Below are 20965 nucleotides of genomic sequence, written 5' to 3'. Positions count from 1 at the left end.
TGTTATTAGTTCTGCTGCGCACAACACATTATCTTGTTATACGATTTCAATTAATGACGAGAAAGACGTGACGACGACATTCATTGTGACAGATACGGCCCTGATCTTGACCGAGCGGTGTACTCGTTACTAGGGCTCGTCCAATTTAAATAGAACACTCGGGCCACGCGCGAGTTCGCAGGACACTGACCCAATTCTATTCGCGACGATGACCCAGCAATCGAAGAAGGCAAAAGAGACGATGATTATTTTTAGAATATCAAAAATGCTTGCAATAATTCCATGGAAAAAAGAAGCAAAAAATGTTAACTTTATATACTGTTTTACATTTTCATTCTCTTCGACTTCCATTTCTGCTCTCCGAAGAGCAATTAAAACTTTTTGTTAAATTCGCTTTGAAATAACTCGCTATTCACTTTGGTCCGAGATTTACTCGGCTGCCTCTGGGGTTAAATACTTTGCCGTGTTAATAGGTCGTGCGAGCTATACACGATTTATGGACGATTTCCGCGAGTCGGAATATATATACGCGAATAAATCACGCAGTGGAGATGCCATTAGACGTTTACGCGAAAACAGCATTGCAATTGAACACGCAGAAAAAAAATTTACTAAATTTTAATGCATATTTCTTTGAATAGTACTAACTAAACATTTACTTACAGCAAATAAATAAAATATTTTTTTTTTTTAATGATAGTTAAACACCAAATGACCTGATTTTTGTATCAAATAAATATATGTTTGTATTTAATAAATATTTACTTAAAACGATTCAAACAAATATTTATTAAAATTTAGTATGTTTCCAGTGTAAACTCATGTGCAAAAAGCAGAATAGAAGTTTACATAGAAGTAAAAAAATAGATGAAAATTACTTTACAGCGTTAATAAAGAAATCCAGAAATTACAGAGACGGTATCTAATTTCTCGTAATACGACGAGGGAAACTGGAGGCCGTAATCCGAGCCGCGGATAAATTTAGCGTTGCAGTCTTTATAGCGTCTCGGATACTTTTTGCAAAACATTATTTTACCTCGCGATTCATCTCGCCGAGAACGACACCGGCTATTGTTAATGTTAAAAAAGATGCGACTCGTAATTCAACACGAGCGAGAGAAGACGCGTGGCGGCGGAGAAGAAACAGATAGGATTGCGATGCGATGACAAGATGAAAGCAGGTGCCTATGTCTTTTTTCGTCGAGGCTATCGACCAGATGACACTTTGCAAAACAAACAGAGATAAAGATTGCAGTAGTAAAAGTATATACGCGTGCCCGATTCAAGTGGCTTTCGTATGTAAGATTCGCGTGGCAAAGTGGGTAACGAAACGATTTAAAATTAATCGGTAAAATGAGCACTCTACATAATTCGACTTACAATTAAAACATTTTATAAACAAAAGCGCAGATAAAATTTAATTAAGAAATGTAAAGATTTTATTATCTCGGTAATCTCGGCATAATGATCTCAGCAATTACGGCTTGAAATTTGATCAGAGGAACAGAACTAAGATTATATGAAGAGAAAACGTATTGAGTAAATTATTTTTGTAGAAATCATTACAAAAATGATAAAGTTATATATTTACAAAGTCTCGCATATTTTTTAGATTATTATCGGGGAGGCTTTATAAATTATTTAATAGAACATCTACCTCTCTTTTACTGTAAAAGGATAACCACAGAAATATCGGCTTCCTCGCAGTCTAAAGTTTCCTGAGGAAATTATATATAAAGCCATATTACGAGAGACTGTAAAAAATTGTAAAAAATATCGGTAGGTGTCTACGGAAATTTTTTCGCGCAAAGCGCGCAATTTTAACTATATATGGAATTAATTTTGCGAGTTTATTATCAAGTTCCTTTTTCTTTTAATTCAATCAAGTACAAATTAAATGTTTATTAAATATAAAAATATATTTATTTGGACACAGAAAGGCCATTTTGCTAAAGTATCTAACAATATTTAGCTAGATACAAATTTAAATATAACTTTGTTAAATCGAAAAAATTATGTAGGATCCTCAAACTAATTGCTAGAATGTTAAAACTTTTTACTCATCATGTTTGAAATTCCTACGTATATTTTCAGATTTGTAACTATAACTAAATTTTTTAATACTTACAATACAAAATCGTTCTTCCCTTGCAAGAACTATTAATTTGATTTAACAATTATTTTTTTCTGGAGTAAATATTTATTTACTGTAAGTAAATGTTTAGTTTACTATTCAAATAAATATTTATTAAAATTTAGTATTTTTTTCTCGCATAAGCCATTGTTCTTAGATTCTTGATAAAGCAATCATTGATAATCCACGACTTCTTTGACACATATATTGAAACGTTCAGCTCTTATCTTACCTTATTCATAAAATGCGGAAGAAAAGACGGAAATAATGCATTATTTACGCGCATAAAATAATTAAGTCTTTGATCTGCGGTTATAATAGTTATTATTGAACATTCTCGCGAATGTCCGTGCTATTTTTATTTCCGAATAAATATAGCGCAGTTAAATCGCATTGCTAATCACAAACATTTTATCTATAACCAGCTTATATACGTATATCAAAAGAAGCGAACATACGATAAAAGATATTTGCACATTTATTTGCTTAAACTGGGACCAAAACATTCCGCAAAATACTATAAAGAAAATAATGACTCTGTTCCGTAACGCTTTATTTTAAAACAAATAATCAAAAAATAACCGAAGGTAAATGTAAATGTAGAAAAGAGTATATCGAACGTATCGAAAATGTAAAATGTACAAAATATGATAAAATTTTTAAAAAATCAGATTCTAGAAACAGACGAGAGGGATGCTTCTTAAAAAAAAAACTAGAAGAAAATAGCGTATCGGGAATGTAGAATGTACACAAAAAATTAAATGAAATTAGAAAAAAATTGGAAAAAACTGGAGGTGTTGGGAGGCAGGCATTGTTACTTCCATGAGAAGCGTGCGACCGGACTTAACAAATCCAGCGTACTTCGCTTGGTCCGCTTCACCTCGCTCTCCGTGCAACTTCACGCGAAGCTCCGGCCGGGGTGAAGTATCGATTCGCGCGCGCGAGACATGAAAAATTGAATCTTGCACCGGGCGCGACGCGGCGCGTTGAAAGTAGGCCCGAAATGGCGCCAAAACTGCGCCGCGACGCGCGGCGTCGCGTCGCATCAACTTATTTCGGCGTGAACCAACGGATTGCTCCGATTTTCGGAGACGCGCCGAGATCGTCAGATGACGAACGAAAGCGGAAATTTATCGAAGGGACAATCGTTCTCCAAGGATGTCATTGAACGGTAGCGAGACATCTCGGTCGAATCTGACAGCCGCTCCTTCTCGACGCTAACGCTCCAGCCGAACGGAGCAACATCGGCGATGAAGTACGTTTGTTTACGCTTTACAGGAAGTGAAGGAGGACGAGAGGCAGGCAGGCAGGCAGGCAGGCAAGCAGGCGGGCAGGCGGGCGGGTGGGCGGACACATCGCGCGAAATGGCCGTCGCGTCTGACGTGTAGATGATCGGTGCGGCGCGTATGGTATTTTTCCTTTTTGCGCTTTACTTACCGCTCAGCTGCTCGTCCGACGTGTACTTCGCCGAGGACGACATCGCCGTACGATGCGCCGTGTGTGGCACTCGTGGGAGTGTAGTCGCTCGCGATAAGGAAATAGAAAGAAACGGAGCTAAGGGGGCGAGCGAGCACCAGAAACGCACGTAAACGTACAGTACAGTATAGTATATGTGCGCGACAGGACGCTGACGGCTGACGACGCTCACAACTCGACTCGAGCAACGACGCAACCAGATGCAATGCAACCTGTCGCTACGGACAATCGCGACAAAATGCTGCGGCGGCAGCGCTGCCGTGCTTTGTTTTGACGCACGTCGGCACGCGCATGTGTCAGCTGCGCCAGCCAGCCGTCTCCGGGCCAATCACGTCGCGCCGCGGTGTAAATAGACCGCGCGACGATTCGCGTGCGCCGTGCGCCGTGCCGTGCGTGATGCGAGGGATGCGTCATGCGACGCCGGAATCCAGACCGGCCGGACAGGCGGACACACTACACACTCGGCAGCTCGGCACTACGTGCGTCAATCCCGCGCGCCGCAGCCGTCGCCCGTCGCGCATACTTTCGAGAAATTAACATCATGTTTTAACGTCATTCCCCTCCCGCGTAAAAATAAAAATGGGAAAAAAGGAGGAATTCCTCCGAGCGTCGCGACGATTCGCGATCGCTTCGATCGTCCGCGATTCGTCGTCGGGGTCGACATCTGTCGGGATAAAGACGCCACGATAACTCCGTATTTATTTTCCTCTCATCGTTCGTTGTATAGCTATAATTAGCATTACAATTGGATTACTCTACATTGCGAAAATAGTGGTAATAATAACTCTATCGAGTGTATGAGAGAGACAATGTTATATATAGGCAAGTAGCAATAAATAGAAAATCCCATTGTAAATAGTAGATGTTATTATATGTACAATAAATACTTAAATACGTACATACATCACCGAATTAATAAACACAACTAATTAATGATTAATGCAATTTGTAATAATATCATATTTTTAACATATCCTATTTCTAATTATATTAAAAAATAATTTTGGAGAATAAATAATTATATTTAAATAATTTAATTTAAATATACTCTTATTTATTATATAGAATTTAAAGTAAAATTCTTCCTATAAAATCTTTTTATATAATTTTTTAATTAAATTTGATTTCACTAATTCATATTATAACGTCGCAAAATCGATAAAATTAAGACGCCAGCGGAATATTTTTTTATTTTTCGCGAAGCAAGTAGCCTCGCGTTTCCGATTTATCGACAGACGTTCCTCGAAGCTCGGCGATTTCGTCATTTCTCACGACATAATCCTCGGGAGCCGAAGTACCCGAACATCCGCGATAGGCGGTCCACTGGTGAAAATTCGGAGTAATCGGAGTTTTACCAGCGCTCCCACTGTGGATTTTAACAACAACGCCGGTGGCAGCACTGTGCGATCGCTAATTTGCGTTGAACGACACGTATTTCGGTACGTGTCCGTGAACTGCGTAAATCACGCGCATATTTCGCGCAACGAGCACAAACGATCGACGGGAAGGTGGACGAAGGACATAGAGCGAGTCCGAGGACCCTTTTATCACAGAAGAAGGTACGTTCCGCGTGCGTGATCAAGTTCGATGGAGAAAACGCGACCGTCTCCCTGTTACTCCTCGGGAGGGTAATCCGGGCCAACCGTCGTTCGATAAACAATAAGGGGAACGAGAGAGCGAGAGAGAGAGAGAGAGAGAGAGAGAGAGGAAAGCTAGAGCGCGAGAGAGACGCGCCAACCCGTCCGATTTCGATACGATACGAGTACGATACGCGCTCGCAAATATGGTCGCCCGTGCGACCTCATCTGTCAAGTGACTAGGACGATTCTCGCGCCGTGCGTTCTCGCTATGTGCCATTAGCGAGAGGAGCGAGGGAGAGAGAGCGAGAGAGAGAGAGAGAGAGAGAGAGTCAGAGCGACACCGAACTGTCTCGGGGTCGCCGGGCCGCCAAATTTCAGGTAAACACTCCGGGGGGTACTAAAGAATCGCTAGAAAAGCCGGATCGGGGGGTCGCTTGTCGCTGTTCCCATATGTGCGAGAGTCCGAGGATTTCGCGATTTCTTGACCCAAGTTGCTCCTCCGCGTCCCGGCTCGAGGTTGCGCGCGGCACTCTCGCCTGACGTCGCCTCGAGCCCTCCGCCCGTCAAGGGACCGGTGGGAGCGCAATCAAAATTGACCACCCGAGGGAGTATCTTGTTTACAAGCGAAGTGTCCGTTTGGAGAATCATATTTCAATACTATCTCAACTGTTTATTTATTTCTGAGCGGCTGTCGATAGAAACACGGCGCTGTCCGTGTGTCAATAAAATTGTCTTTAAGTCTCTTGACGTTATCTTTGACGACGGTGTTGAGTGAAGTGAGACGCTGATAACAAGAATTTGCAGGTAATCAGCAGACGCATCGTTTACATACACTGGCTATGAAAATGAAGATCCCAAACGGCGGGTCTGGAAATGGGACTTATTACGGACAAGAAACAGGCATCACTTCCTATGTGGACAACAACAGCGACACGGAGGCTGAGGTGCAAGCGATAGGCGATGGAGACTTCTCCGAGTACCTCTGGATGGAAAATGAAGAGGAGTTTGACAAGCAGGTACCATATTTATAAATATAAAGCTTCTCACAGTTATTCTTTATTCCGCACTCGACGTTTCTGTCGGCATCAGGTGCTCCAACAACTGGAAGAGGAAGAATTGATGGAGGAGTGCTTAGAAGCGATGCTGGAAGAAGAGAGGCAACATCAAAGAAATATGAGTTCTACTGCTTGGTCTACGGCTACTGGCACTCCCGACAATAATGCTGCTGAACTTTGTCAACAACTAAGCAGTCTGAGAATGCAAGACGATCTCGCCAAGCAGGTACCTAAAGCAATGTTTCTCTTCTTTCAAGTCTATTCTACATTGTATTTTTACCTTCTGTTTCTTGCTTTTTACTATTTTTTACTTCTTGTCCAATTTCTTTGTTTTCTATTGTCCAATAAAAACTTGGTCAACTTTGGAAGAGATGAGAAATACAATTGTCAATAAAACAACCACAAAGAGGAAAAAAGCAAGAAACAGAAAACAAAGAGCACATTGTGCTTTAAGAGAGAGAGAGCAATATTCTTTATTTAAACCTTTTAACTAACAATTGCCGCTTATACATGTGAATTTCCAGAGCACGCTAAATCCAGATGCAGCTGAATTTATTCCAGCGTGCAAATCGACTGTGGTACCACCTGTAAGTACATCATCAGAAACCACAGTCACTACAGAACCATCGTAGAAATCTTCTGTGTCTTTTCTCTCTTGTCCGTTCTCTATTTAAGTCACGTATAAAATCGGGCTACACGTAATGATTAGAATATACTATTTCCAATCCGACAGTCGTATTAAACGGATCATCGTGTTAGATGTTCAATGACTGTGACTGTAGGTACAAAGATAAAGAGAGAGATAAAGGGCGCGAGTTGTGCATGTAATTATGCGCGCCATCCGAAGCATCAGTTACACAATTAGATGGAACGATAACGCGGTATCCCGATACTTTTATAGACAAGAAACACGTTCACATGTATCGTGTGGGACAATTATGTATGTATATTTTTTTGCCAAAATACTAAAGAACGATCGCTTTTACAAATCACTCGTTAAAACAAATTTGCAATTTGCATCTCTTGTTCGATACCATCTATATCGAGAATCGTTTCTCGCAGAGGCAAATGTTTTTAGCATTTTCAATCTTTGTATAATTTGTATAAATTGAAATCATTGTACGTCTACGGAAATAACATACTGTTCAAGTTAAGCTGAATAGAGGAAACACAATGCACTGCATGGTTTAAGGAGAGGACTTTCATAAGTTTATGAAATATGTATATGAGCAGGAATATAGATATACATATATTATTCTGTAAATTATTATATATATATATATATACTATATAAAATATACATAAATATGTATGTGTCTCAATCAGATCTTATCATTCTTGAAATGTATGTAAACCATTTTACCTTTTACAATATTTACTCTTCATCAAGCTGTAAAACCTTTCATGCGCGCGCACACACTAATAAAACTTTTTACAGCCTGAGAGAACGTTTTACAGCTTGGTATTCTATCTGTCCAATAAAAACTTTTCTTAAGAGTTCCTTTTTGTAATACTTATAATAGAGAATGATGAGATGTTTACAGAATCGTTAGCAGGACATACCTCGCACAATGCGAGATATTATGCACGAATCATATAGAGTATGATAAGAAGACTCACAATGACATCATGTTATTTTTTACTAATATTTTGGATAGATGAATTGGCAACAAAATAATCGTGAGAATGTAATCGGAAAAATCAAAATTATAAAAAAAATTATTTGTGAAAATATATCATCTTGAAAATTTGTGCAAGATGACTCTAGAGAAATACTATTGTCGAGTCCTGCTTCAGCAATCATTTAACAAACTTAAGATCTCAAGTGAAAGTCTTACTTAGGCTGTGAGGGACTCTTTTTACGACTCGTTTTTAGTGACGCTGAGAGAATCAGGACACACTGCTTACTTATTTTTTAAACCGATTAATATATTTCCACGGATTAATATTTCGAAATTTTAGACGGTCGTAGATTGTAGAACGTAATCACGATGAAACATGAAAATAGGGTAAATGGTGAATGTACTTCAAATGCTTGAATGGCAAGAAGATTGATTTGACTTTTGATGCAGCATAATATATCTATATATATAAGTTATTTATAAAAGTTATTTACAAAAGTAGATATCACATCATATATATTTGTACAATATTTGATAGTACCTGTTTGTTTTTTTTTTTATTTTATTTCTTTTAAACTTGTTATTTTTTTTAACACAAAAATGATTTCTGAATTGCATTGTCTCGTGAACTCCATTTAATTGATGAAATTTTAACAATTGTATAAATTTAAAATCAAACTTTTTGCGATCCAAGATTCTAGTGATTAAAACGCATTCGTGCTTACTTAACGGTGATATCTGCCATTTTTTAAAATTAAGAATAAGTACGAGTTTTAATAAGATCTATACATTGAGATATCTATATATTGTTATGTGTTTGCATTCTATATACTTTATGTATAGCAAACGTGCACTTTAATCACAATATGGTTTTAACATGAATGTAGAAATTGTAATTATATCAAAACAGCGTTACTAAAACTAAATTTACTGAATATTCAGATATAAGAGACATCGTATATTAATCTCTTGCAATATATTTAATTTGGAATTGTTTTCCTCACCACTGTTTGTCTTACGAAAAAGATATTAAACGTATAATGCGCTTAGCTATAAATCTAATTGCCGGCAGAATGAAAATTGAGTAAAAAAAAAATCAGCTGCACGACTTTGGAAGTAATCGAATATTTTATGATGCGATTAAATGAAGGTAACACGAGAAAATAATTAATTTTGTGACGCTCGAGAAAGAAATCAAATCAATGCGAGTGTAAAATAGAGACTGATTTCACGTCCATTTTTACGTCAGCTTTAATCCGAGAACTAGATCGTAATCCATCTTTTAATTATTACTTTACAACTAATATAGATTCTGTGTAATATAGAAAATCATTTTGCAATACTATACTATGCTGCATAATAGTTGATATACTAAATATCAATAAAAAATACGTTGACTATATATTGATCTGCGCGTCTAAAGTTTTAATCATTTTTAAAAAATCTAGTTTATGCTACGTATGTCTTGAAATCTTGTTTCCCAAGACCATTAAAATGAATCGATCTTACAAAGAAAAAGAAACATATATAAATAAAAAAAAAAATACGATTTATTTGCAGATTATATGAAATAAGGCAATTATGTGTGGAAAATATATATATCATAAGTGTAACCATGTATATCCATCATTGTTCCATCATTGTTCAAATTGAACAAATTTGACTTCGTCTTGACCTCAGATGTCAAAACTCAATAATACATTATACGTGACACTAGAAATCGCATCACAATAGACTTGCGAACTGAGATTTGTAATACTTATAAACGCCGTATAATTTCTTAGATTTCTTACGCCTATTAAATTTCTCTCGAATTTTTGGCAATTACTACAACACTTCTTGAATTCACTTGCATATATTGGTATCTCTATATGTAACATTAAGAACATTAGGTTATTCTAGATTTAAGAGATGTGCAGCTGTAATCTTCTCGTACAGTACAATATGAAGCAGTACTACAATAAACAGATAGTCATTACAACATCGTGATAACTGATTATACGTATCTGCAGTAACCAATGCGAACGTTGTAACTCGAGTCTGTTGTAAGAAAATTCGACCACTTGAGTGTTTATTGAAAATAACTATCTTTTTAGCATTATGTTAATCAAAAGGAAAAAAAAGTACAAAAGCAAAATGACATAAAAATATAAGTTTTATGTTTAAGTCACGTTTCTAGAAGAATGGTAATTGTCATTCTTCATTATTATTTACCGCATCATATCTTGTGCAATGCAACGCAAATTGGATTGTAAAATAATTAATATGTATTAATTCAAGATAGGTGATATTACTTTTATATATATACTATTTTAACTTATAATGTATTTCATCACTTCCAGTAAATTTTTTGCATTTGTGGTTTTTTTGTGCCTATACTTCTTTTTTTTTCTGTAGCATTTAACACGTGTACGTGTAAAGCGAGAGATATATGTATTAAAACGTAGATAAAAATTAGTTTTTGTTATTTTTTAATCCCCACATCATAATAAGAGCTATTCGTGTACATACATTATTTTGAGTGAACATAAGTCAACATACATGCTAAATAATAAACAGGTCATTATTATGAGAAATGCATCACCTTATATTTGGCAGCATATCAGTTACAATGTTTTATTCTTAAAAGTAACTTCTTAGTATAATTAATACTTATTTTATAATAAAAAAAGGCGATGCCGATTTATTATATAATATTGGCATCCGTTTTATATAGTAATCGATGGCTCGATTTTACGTAAAGTATCTAAACTCTAAACTATAATATAAGAATATGTGTATATGCGTCTGTATCAGAATACTGAAATAATACGTTCTGTAAGATGAATCGGAAGTACAGCATTATTATCTACATAGTTAGTGCACAGATAAGTAACAAATTATGTTGATATGTGTAGCATTAATAAATCTTGTACCATTGCATTTTTTGCAATTATAAAAATTATTACGAATCAGAGAATGGCATTGATACATCATGATTCTATCTAAAGAATTACGCAAAACAAAATAAAATTATCCATGTGCATAAAAGGAAATTATCATACCGAACAAATTAGTTATGAATAAATCGTCTTTGATATATAACATATAATCTTATATCTATGTTATCTTTTTATTAATAACTCTATTTATAGACGATAGGGAACTATTTGAATGCAATACTTGATATCTGTATCTTATTTGAGAACTTCGTATATTACAAAATACGAAAAACGTATTTATAAATAGAAATAGATATATATATATATATATATTATATATATATATATATATAGAATTACTTAATATATAGCGCAATATGTATACTGCTCTAGGTTTCTTTTGGCCTTTGAATAATTGAAATCTTACTAGTATTGCAAATGTTACATGAAGTACAATATATAACGTCAATCCTCGATTATTACAGTAAAATCGTTAGCAAAAGATTATTATCATTGCAATATGGACTAAATGGGAATTGAAATTTCTTTTCTTCGCGCACATACTTCTTTTCTCATTTAGTTGTTTGTTATACAAAAATTAAAAATAACAAGCATATTTTACTTATATACAAGTTAATATACTAAATAATTTAATCTGCAGTCTCTTTATTTCGATACAATACTGTGTCAATCCACGATCAAGTTTCATCGATTCTATCTGAGCTTCGTGCGAGAATTATCAAAAGATAATAGAATTTATCCACGAAAAAGAAAAATTTATATACAAAAACATTTCCAATCTATATATCATAATACATTGGCCGATATTCATAGTCCGTTCTTATTTCAGGATCGTGTTAAAGTCATGTCTCAATGCTAATACTCTGCTAAGGCTCTGAGGTTTATTTATAACATTTTATAATAAAAGACTACTTATGACGATTTTAAATATGAGAACTGACTATGAATACTGGACATTGTTCGCAAAAATATTAATATTAAATCTTAATGATAAATGTACATATACAATAAAAATAACTAATACACACAATATAAAACAAAAATTGTTCTCGAAAAATTAATAAACAGGAAGTACCAGGACCTTTGCAATTTGCTGCTTGAGTAAACTATACATATCACTCTTGCAGCTAGATAAATTTAAATGATATAGGAAATCTAAAAATTCTCGAATATAAAGATGATCATGCAGCATAAATTCATTAACAAATATACTGTAACGTAGTCATTATCTTTAATTGTGCCCCTATAAGATCTGAGATATACGTACATATCAGCCTTTTTTAATTTGTAACCTTTCTCTGAAATCTTCCTCAAAGTCGAATATTCATCAGGATTATGTGTATTCATCTGTATTATAATTATTGTACTCGCGATTTAAAAATAATAACATACTTAAATACTCGTGCATAGTATACCATATATAATTATTAATAGATAAATGTAAATATAAATGAAATATGGATTCTCAAACTATTATCATTCACCTTATATTCCTTTACTTATAATGTTCAACTCTCAAATAATGTTTATAATCTCGTATAAAACCGAGATAAACATGAAATATGAGTCAGGATTATTCGGAACCCCTCTCCGACTACAAGTCGATCACTCTCACACAGAGAGTCACACGTCACTTTATAATGATTAATAGATATTCTTCTTAAACATCTTAAACATCATCGAAAATAAAATATTTTGGCCTTATACAATTCTTAAAAGGTGATGCTGTATAATAATACGTCTTGCAGCGTTACATCGTGCTACAGTATTTGTACTATGTCCGATCAATATCTGATGGTTCTAGACATGACTTTTTTTCATATTGATCGTCCCGCATTGATCGAGCAAGAATTACAAATATTGTAGCATGACATTATGTTATTCCTGTTATCGTTTACTTACATCTAAAGAGTTTATACGCTCTCGGTAGGGCTCTGAAATTCTGAGAGTGCATGTATAGGATTCTGCACTTTCTTCTGCGAACCCTTACGTACTTTCGCTCTAACTTCCTCGGGTCTCTCAGGACGCACTAATGGTTTCTTCTCCGGGGCTTTCATCTTCCATATGACGATAGGAGACTAATCAAAACATAATAAATTTGTATTATTATATATACATAATCTATATTTTTGTAACTAATTTTATAATCACATCATGTTCAGATTATATTATTTTGTCGCTGTTATATTTTAACATATTTATACGCAATATAATATTATACTTATAATATAACTATAAAAAATTTCGGAATCTCTCTAATATTTAATAAGATTATTAAAGTTCTACAATATTTGTAGAATGGATGATTTGTGTTAAACTAACATACTTACATACTGAAAATCCATGTAATTAGTGTTCAGCAAAAAAAATTTCATAAAAAAAATAGGATACGCAATTAATTTTAAAGTTTTAGATGAAAATATGTAACATTTTTATTGTCAAAAATATTATATCTAGTGCTGATGAAAGGTAAAGAATACAGCAATAAACTTTAAAAGATGAGAAATTGGTACCTAGTTTCTAAGAATAAATTAAATTGATAATATATCGACCTGCTACAGAATTAATGAATATCGATGCAACTTACCGTTACCGTAGATTGTCGTGGATACTTCGTTGACGCAACGTAGGAAGCTTTGACGGTAAGCACGACGGCGTTCATCAAATTTTTGGCAGCCTGTATGAGGGAGGTTGCGCTATCTAGGCCGGAAACGATCAGCTCGCCACTGATATTCTGCACATCCGCCTTCACTTTACTTGTGATATTCATTTGGTGACAATAGAGCGCTATGCGTTGCAAGTATGCAAGGAGATCCTTCTTCGTGGAACTCTCTGGGCACTGATCGGCAATCTGTCTGGTCAATTTATCCAATTTCGTGCCAGCTTCGGAGATCTTTTTTGCCGCGTTTATGACATCCATGGTAGTCTTCAAGGGGCCTCGACCACGAGTAAAGTCAGTCATCTCCATCATGATCATGCACATATGCTTAGCGAGAACAATGATATCATTGCCAGCGTCATCCCACTTCGCTACCTCTTTGTCGAACTTGAGCTTCTCGCTTCTGAAGTACTCAACCTGCTGCAGAATCTTCTGCTTATCCTCTTCTGGCATTTTTCTCATCGCTTCGCGGGCAGTTGTGATGCCACTGATCTCTGGATACTCATCCACGCCGTGTTCTCCAGTCTGAGCACTAGACTTGCTGCGTGTTTCCAACGTGTAATGCTCATCCAATTCCACATCTTCAGGATCCAGGTCTTCATCCGCCTGAAAAATAACAGCGAGTTAAAATAATTACAATTTACAAAATTTAGACAGACATGACGACAGGTTTTCTTACCCTATTCATGAGCACAGCTCGCCTGATCTCACGAACTCCATCGTATACCAATCTGGACGCATCAATGAAATCATTCTCGTCCACTTCCTGTGCCGGATTACTGCGCAACGCATTTACAGCCTCTTCCACTCGTTGCTCGAAATTGGGCATTACTTGTTTCCTCAGAACCTTCACCGCTTCGAGAACTCGCTTGGTGTAGATGCAAGGCTCATAGTTGTCCATCTCGGCCTGCACAACGTTGCACACCCTGGCGGAACGACCGAGTATCGCGCCTGCATGTCTATCCAAGGTATCGGCGTCGCCGGGACGTACTTGTAACGCCAGAACGCACTTGTTGACATCATCAAGGATATGATTCTCAGAAACTGCTAGAAAATCGTCGATCGTGGTGATATCGTCCACGGCCTCTGTCAAGACACGCATTTGATTCTCCCACGCTTGGCGGAACACCTTCATGTTGTCCTTCGCAACGTCCGAGTTTCGTGCGGCCCACACACGCGCTGCGTTAATCACTTGCGGGCACAAGTTCTCGATCTGCGCAGCAGCATAACGAACCATCTTTACGCCATCTTCGTTGTTAGACATACTGCATACCAAATTGGCTACCTGTTCAAAATAAACAAACAATTAATCTTCTTATCATACAAGATATTCTAAAATATTTGTGTATGACGTATGTAAAATGTGTATTCAGATGAACATTTATTTATATAAGGACCGTTTACCTCCACTAACTTATTCGCGTGCTCCGTAAAAATAAGCGCGTATTCTTCCACCTCCTTAACCCAGCCTTTTTCCGCAGCTTCATATAGAGCTTGTAACGGTGCGCTTGTTTCCAGAAAACTATCCGATACATGATCCACCACGGCTTTGCGTAACTGTCTACGAAGATCACGGGTCTTTCTACACATGTGATCTATCGCCCTTTCTAAGCCTTCAGATTGTTCCTTAACACCCATCTGTCAACATAGATTTATCACTTAATTTCAGTCAAACTCAAAAATATTTTTATATTAAAAATTTACAGTTATAAACAATTGCTTTATTCGACATTATTGTTAGTTTAAATCGGATTGTAAAAACAAATAAATGTGTATATTATTAGGAGAAGGATACATAACCAAATCGTCAAAATAATGTTAATATAAATAGGAATAAAATATTTTAAAAAATACTATTTAATCATATGATAATTTTTAGCAACATGATTGCAACACAAGCGGTATATTTACAAGTTATATATATATATATATATATATATATATATATATATATACAATACATATTTTTTTTATATATATATTTATACACTACATGAATTATATGCATAATTATATATACAGTTCTAATTTTCTACAGTTATGCTAATCTATCAATCATTTCGTTTATTGCATTGTTTATTGTGTTTAAATTTTTGTTATTTTACACAACTACAATGTGAGATATTAGTTATTAAATATTCACATATAAGAGTGAAGAAAATTACAAAAATAATTAAAATAAATCATAAGCACATAACTAATTATAAGCTAACGATTAGTGCTGGTCATTAAATAATAATAATAAATATGCATTGGTAGTGTGTGAGAGATCTAAGATAATGTGTATATGCGCAACAAAACCCATAGAAATTGTAGAATTACTTCGCATATTTACCCGTCTCCCACCCCGAGCGCGCTGTAACTGGCCATCACCAACAAAAACAAATCAATAGAATAAATATCGTTTTAATAAATCAAATAAATCGCATGTTCTATATGTGTAAGTACCAGTATGCTGTCTAAAATTTCCATATATGTATATATATATATATATATATATTTATGTAAATAACACATTGGCTTTCTAGTTTCAAATTATTCCAATTAAAATAATCACTCTGTCTCATAGTAAAGATACAATAAATTATTATTTATGATTAATAATATTAATGCTATAATAAAACTTAACTAACATATAGTTATTCAATATATTAATCTAGTGGATTTTTAAAACATATATTTATTTAGCAGTTAGAAAGGTCAAACAACGTTTATTGGATCTTTAAAAATAAACTTTAAAAATAAACTATTACAATCGGAGGCGTTACGAGACACTGAGTAGGTACGCTCCAGCGTAGGGCGCAAAATTTGGAAGGGCGCAAAATTTTAATAGGCAGCGCTACTCTTGTAAATACATAGCAAATCGCCGGCTCGCGTAAAGTAGCCACGGTAGTGGCGCTGCGCATAGCTTAGCGCCGAGACACTACCAGTGTCTCCAGATAAAATATTCTCTATGTTACTTGATATTTTAAATGAATTAACTAAAAGTGATTTTCTGGAAATTTTTTTAAATTTAGCCATAGCGTTACAGATCTTATTAACTGTGCCAATATCTGTGGCAACTACAGAAGAATCTCTTCCTCAAAATTAAAAATAATAAAGAATTATCTGAGAAATACAATGACGCAGACGCGATCATGCAATTTAGCTATAATATCAACTGAAAAAGAATTGGTGAACAGTTTTGATTATGTAATCAGTCTTAACAGTTCTACAATTGAAATACGTAATCAGAATATTTTCAAAAACTAAAGCCAGAAAATGTAACAGTATGTTGCATTAAAAAAGCGTCAAATATATTATTACAAAAGAAAATATGAAATTTATTGTATTCGTATTCCTGTGTTATGCAAATTGGTGGAAATTCCTTTTTTTTTTTTAGTTATTGGTTCGTTACAATTGGCGGGGGATTGGTGCTTCACAGACTTAGCAATCCTTGTGATGGGGCGCAAAAGCAAATTCCAGCGTAGGGCGCAAGAGGCGGTCGTAACGCCTCCGATTACAATACATACATTAAGAATTAAACTAGTTTTTAATCTATACATTAATCGGAAACGTTCCGATTGTGTACTAAGTCTTCTTCAGTCCATATACAAAAATTAATTAAACATTGGAAAGAAAGATACAATATATTAAAAACATTAAATTATATCAGTTTTATGTTTTTAATATATTGTATCTATCTTTCCAATGTTTAATTAATTTTTGTATATGGACTGAAGAAGACTTAGTACAATCGGAACGTTTCCGATTAATGTATAGATTAAAAACTAGTTTAATTCTTAACGTATGTATTGTAATCGGAGGTGTTACGACCGCCTCTTGCGCCCTACGCTGAAAAAAAGTTTAATTCTTAATGTATGTATTGTGATAACTAGTTTAATTCTTAATGTATGTATTGTGATAAACTAGTTTATTTTTGAAGATCCAATAAACGTTGCTCGTTGACCTTTCTAACTACTAAATTTTTGCTTAGCAATCTCGAGCTAGATATTTTACATATTTCAATATATTTATTTATCTACCGTTTTGCCATGAAGAAGTGAGAATTTACATTATACGTTCAGACATACTGGTGATGGCTCGGAACCAGGCCGAAACGTTTATGCGTAATTAATTTATACTATATTTCGACAATAAACGATTTTTATTTTCGCACTAACAATCACGCAAAAAATCTCATTAGTCCTTATTTGTTTTTTGCTTTCTGACATTCTCGAGAATTTGGTCACTTGTTTTATTTATATATTTATTTTTTTCACATCTCTTCAATATAATACAAACGCTGTTATATTTGCATATATTTTTTCGTATAATCACAGTTCTCTACTTACGTTATTCATGTATTCGCTTAAAAGATCCTGAAGCGCCTGTCTGACTGCGTTACACTCAGCAACGATGCGCTCTCTACGTTCATCCCGAGTGCACGATGAATCCGCCATCAATGCGGCACCGCTGATAATACTCTCCAATCTCTCTTCAAGACTCGGTCGCGTACGAACCTCGTTGTAAGCGAGCGGAGACATCACCATCCTCTCGTCGAAGTCATCCAATGCAGCAGCCAATTCGCCGGGGCCATCGTAAGGATGTTGGCTGTCGGGCGGCGTTTTCCCTTGAGCAACATCATTTATCGTATTCACGGCCTCGCATACTTGCTTCAATACGTAATCGCGATTTGCCTTGGCCGCCGCCAAGTCGGGATGCTGCACGTACACCTTTGATGCGGTGAGCAACATGGTGGAGTGCTTCTTTAAGACGGCCCGGGCGGCTGCCAAATCGTCTCTAAGCTGTGGATCTTTCAGCTCATGTTGACGCTTAGCTGCCTGGTGAATCAATTCAGCGGCGTTTCTACCAAATTCTTTGATATTCTGAATTAGTTCTCCCTGCGAAGAAGCGTTCTTTAATTTCTTCAGATCATCCTCCACAACATACAGCGATTTCAAAAGATGATAGACATCCACCATGTCCGCTAAAATGAGCAAACGGGTCACCGCTGACAGCAAATTCCTCGCGGCGCGCACCATGTTGCCTCGTTTCAAAGATGAACATGGATCCTCGGAAAATTCTCTGCATAAATAAATTTCCATATTATATTAATGAAGCAAGAACGTAGTATACTAACTATAATTAGCAGATTGATTATGGATATGAATTTATTTATTGTACCTGGCAGCAATGCTCATTGCTGCTCCTGTCTTCCTCACTTCCTCTACGGCACTTAGCATCTCTGCTGTGATATCTGGATTTTCATAGGCAATCTTCTCTCCCTTTTCAATAAAATTGGCAGTCGCCTTTTCCACGGTTCCGACAAGTGCGCTTGCCCTTTTCGACTTTCCTTTCTTCTTCTTGCTGGGCCCTTTCGTGTTCACCAATGTAGTAACTTGAAGCACAAGCGGCTCTAGCGTCTTTTCCACAGACATAGTCCGTATCTCCAAGTTCTTGGGATCCCATTTTGGAGCGATTGGTCCAAAGTGGTCGGACATATTTATTGTATTAATATTTATTCTGCAATTGCAAAAAAAGGTTTCCAGTATGTAAATTCATAATGCCAAACTTGCAGGTATAAAATAATTCTGAAATTAATGCTTAATACATGCATAAAGTTTTTTACATTATTAATTTGTATTAGCAATAAAATTTTTTTTCTAACATGGCATTTTTATATACAAAAAGTTGAACAATTTGCTCATGCATTCTTATAAAGCGTTTTCTTTCTTGTTTTAATTAATTCTTCAAACCAATTTAAAATTCTTCTGTGGTAGTTATTTCAAATTTCATAATTTGAAGTTACCGGCGCTAATAAATTTTATTAAATTTTATTCTATAACAAAAATATAAATATAAAAATTAATATAATTTTAATATAATTAAATTCACACTAATTACAGAATTAACTACTATTTGAATCAAGAGAAGTATCAGATTTTTTTTACACAAATGCTAAGTTTTCCATTAGCTTCTCCCAATATTTCCTTAATCTTTTTCTCTAGCTGATTTTAACTTTTAACTAAGGCCTATACACACAAAAACAGTTCTACATACAAATGAGATTAATTTTGATCTTGGTTTAACTTCCTATTCACTTTTTTTCTAATTGTTAGAATTGTGTCCATTTCTACCAAAGCAATCTAATTTTAATCTAGATTCAACTAACTGTTCATCTTTTTCTAATTCTAAGAATTAGAAAAAGATAAGGAGCAAATTGAATCAAGATTAAAGTTAATCTTACATCAGTGGAACCGAACAAGTAAATTTATCGATTCTATGAATAAAAAAACAATTATCGAAAATCAAATTAAAACATTCGGGTCAGGAATTATGCTGTCAAACGTAAGTATCATGGATCATTCCTCTTCCAGCTTCGCGTCTTCGGCCAGCGAATGTGCGACAAGAACTCGTGACGCTCCAGAATGAAACACATTCGTCGTTTAATTCGATTCTGATGAATATAATGTGGATCTTGCGTATCTGTCATGATATTCGTGATAACGACATTCCTGAAAGGAGCGTCACGTACCTTCGTACCCTCGCTGGTGAGAAAGGAAAGGTAACGTAGATAAGGAAGATATATACGTACGAGTCCGGCATTGAGAAAACACCCAAGAGGACACTCGAAGAGGAAAGCGGACCACCGACGGCTTCAACTGCTGTCAACAACGAGTCGTAATAATCGGAACAACTCGCACGTTAACTATGCAAAGTAACGATATAGAATAGTACAAGATTGACCGCATTAAATGGGACACCGAGATACGATACGGTGGATACGGTTCGACGAGTACCGTAACACCCCTTTCGATATATCTGGATGTATCACTCCGTTGGCATTTGCCTCTCGCCTGCGTCTTGACTTGTTTCTGACGTCATTATTTCCGCTGGGCTGCGCTGAGCTCGTAAAATCGGTTATAGAGCGCGCCCGGTCTACGCCCGAAATCTCATGCCGCGTTTCAACGAGGCGATATAACAAATTTCTCAACAGAGAAATCAAGAAAAAAAAGACAATTCGCGAAGATCGAAATTATTTCGAAAAGAAAAAAGCGAAATATTTTTAACAAAAGAGAATTTTTTGAATTACGAATATTGTATCTTTTTCTTTTCAAGCTGAGGGCGATTTACTAACATTTGATTGGCTGAATGAATTTTTAAGATCACTACGATTCCAGATGGAATCATTGGGTGCGTTCAGAAGAATTTGCAACTGTTGGAAGTTTTCTTCGAGCTGATTATGCTGGATTCACACTGCATCCAATTTGTGTCGTACGACTCTCTGCAAGCAATCAGAAAACAGGATTCCGATGGATTTTGCTTCGTATCTTCGGAATCCTGTTTTCTGATTGCTTGCAGAGAGTCGTACGACACAAATTGGATGCAGTGTGAATCCAGCATTAGGTTATGCTTTTAAATCAAGAGGAATGGTCTAATCTCAGCAGAGAATCATAAAACGGTTGCAAGACTGTTGTGTTCTATTGAACGCAGCCAATAAATATAAAATTAGAC

General features: G+C 35.7%; 3 protein-coding genes across 8 annotated transcripts in view; 1 reads left to right on the top strand and 2 right to left on the bottom strand.

The window, feature by feature from the left end:
• The window catches only part of BNIP3 (BCL2 interacting protein 3), a 42381-nt gene extending 38692 nt beyond the window's left edge, over positions 1-3689 (bottom strand). The window contains exon 1 of the mRNA XM_018519768.1: positions 3572-3689. Within this exon, the coding sequence (XP_018375270.1) occupies positions 3572-3614 (43 nt within the window). The 5' untranslated portion in view covers positions 3615-3689. The remainder of the gene's footprint in view (positions 1-3571) is intronic.
• A 1097-nt stretch (positions 3690-4786) lies between these two features.
• Paip2 (polyA-binding protein interacting protein 2) lies at positions 4787-7475 on the top strand. 2 transcript variants are annotated; one of them, XM_018519752.1, is made up of 4 exons: positions 4787-5169; positions 5995-6206; positions 6280-6471; positions 6770-7475. In XM_018519752.1, exons 2-4 carry the CDS (start codon positions 6030-6032, stop codon positions 6875-6877), a joined length of 477 nt encoding a protein of 158 aa, XP_018375254.1. In that variant the 5' UTR covers positions 4787-5169; positions 5995-6029; the 3' UTR covers positions 6878-7475. The 2 variants fall into 2 exon arrangements, with proteins under 2 accessions (XP_018375254.1, XP_018375255.1); XM_018519753.1 differs by lacking the exon at positions 4787-5169 and adding an exon at positions 5184-5568.
• A 4369-nt stretch (positions 7476-11844) lies between these two features.
• On the bottom strand, positions 11845-20300 carry alpha-Cat (catenin alpha). Of its 5 annotated transcripts, XM_018519781.1 has the most exons (9): positions 20046-20300; positions 18635-18973; positions 17803-18535; positions 15804-15830; positions 14873-15106; positions 14148-14753; positions 13397-14074; positions 13140-13142; positions 11845-12887 (listed from the first exon to the last, which is right to left on the bottom strand). In XM_018519781.1, exons 1-9 carry the CDS (start codon positions 20054-20056, stop codon positions 12723-12725), a joined length of 2796 nt encoding a protein of 931 aa, XP_018375283.1. In that variant the 5' UTR covers positions 20057-20300; the 3' UTR covers positions 11845-12722. The 5 variants fall into 5 exon arrangements, with proteins under 5 accessions (XP_018375283.1, XP_018375284.1, XP_018375285.1 ...); XM_018519782.1 differs by lacking the exon at positions 13140-13142; XM_018519783.1 differs by lacking the exon at positions 15804-15830.
• Between the last annotated feature and the right edge of the window lie 665 nt (positions 20301-20965).

Source organism: Trachymyrmex cornetzi, unplaced genomic scaffold, assembly GCF_001594075.2.
Source record: "Trachymyrmex cornetzi isolate Tcor2-1 unplaced genomic scaffold, Tcor1.1 scaffold840, whole genome shotgun sequence".
Lineage (NCBI taxonomy): Eukaryota > Metazoa > Arthropoda > Insecta > Hymenoptera > Formicidae > Trachymyrmex > Trachymyrmex cornetzi.
Note: the sequence above shows the minus strand (reverse complement) of the source record. Positions and strands in the feature narration are given on the sequence as shown.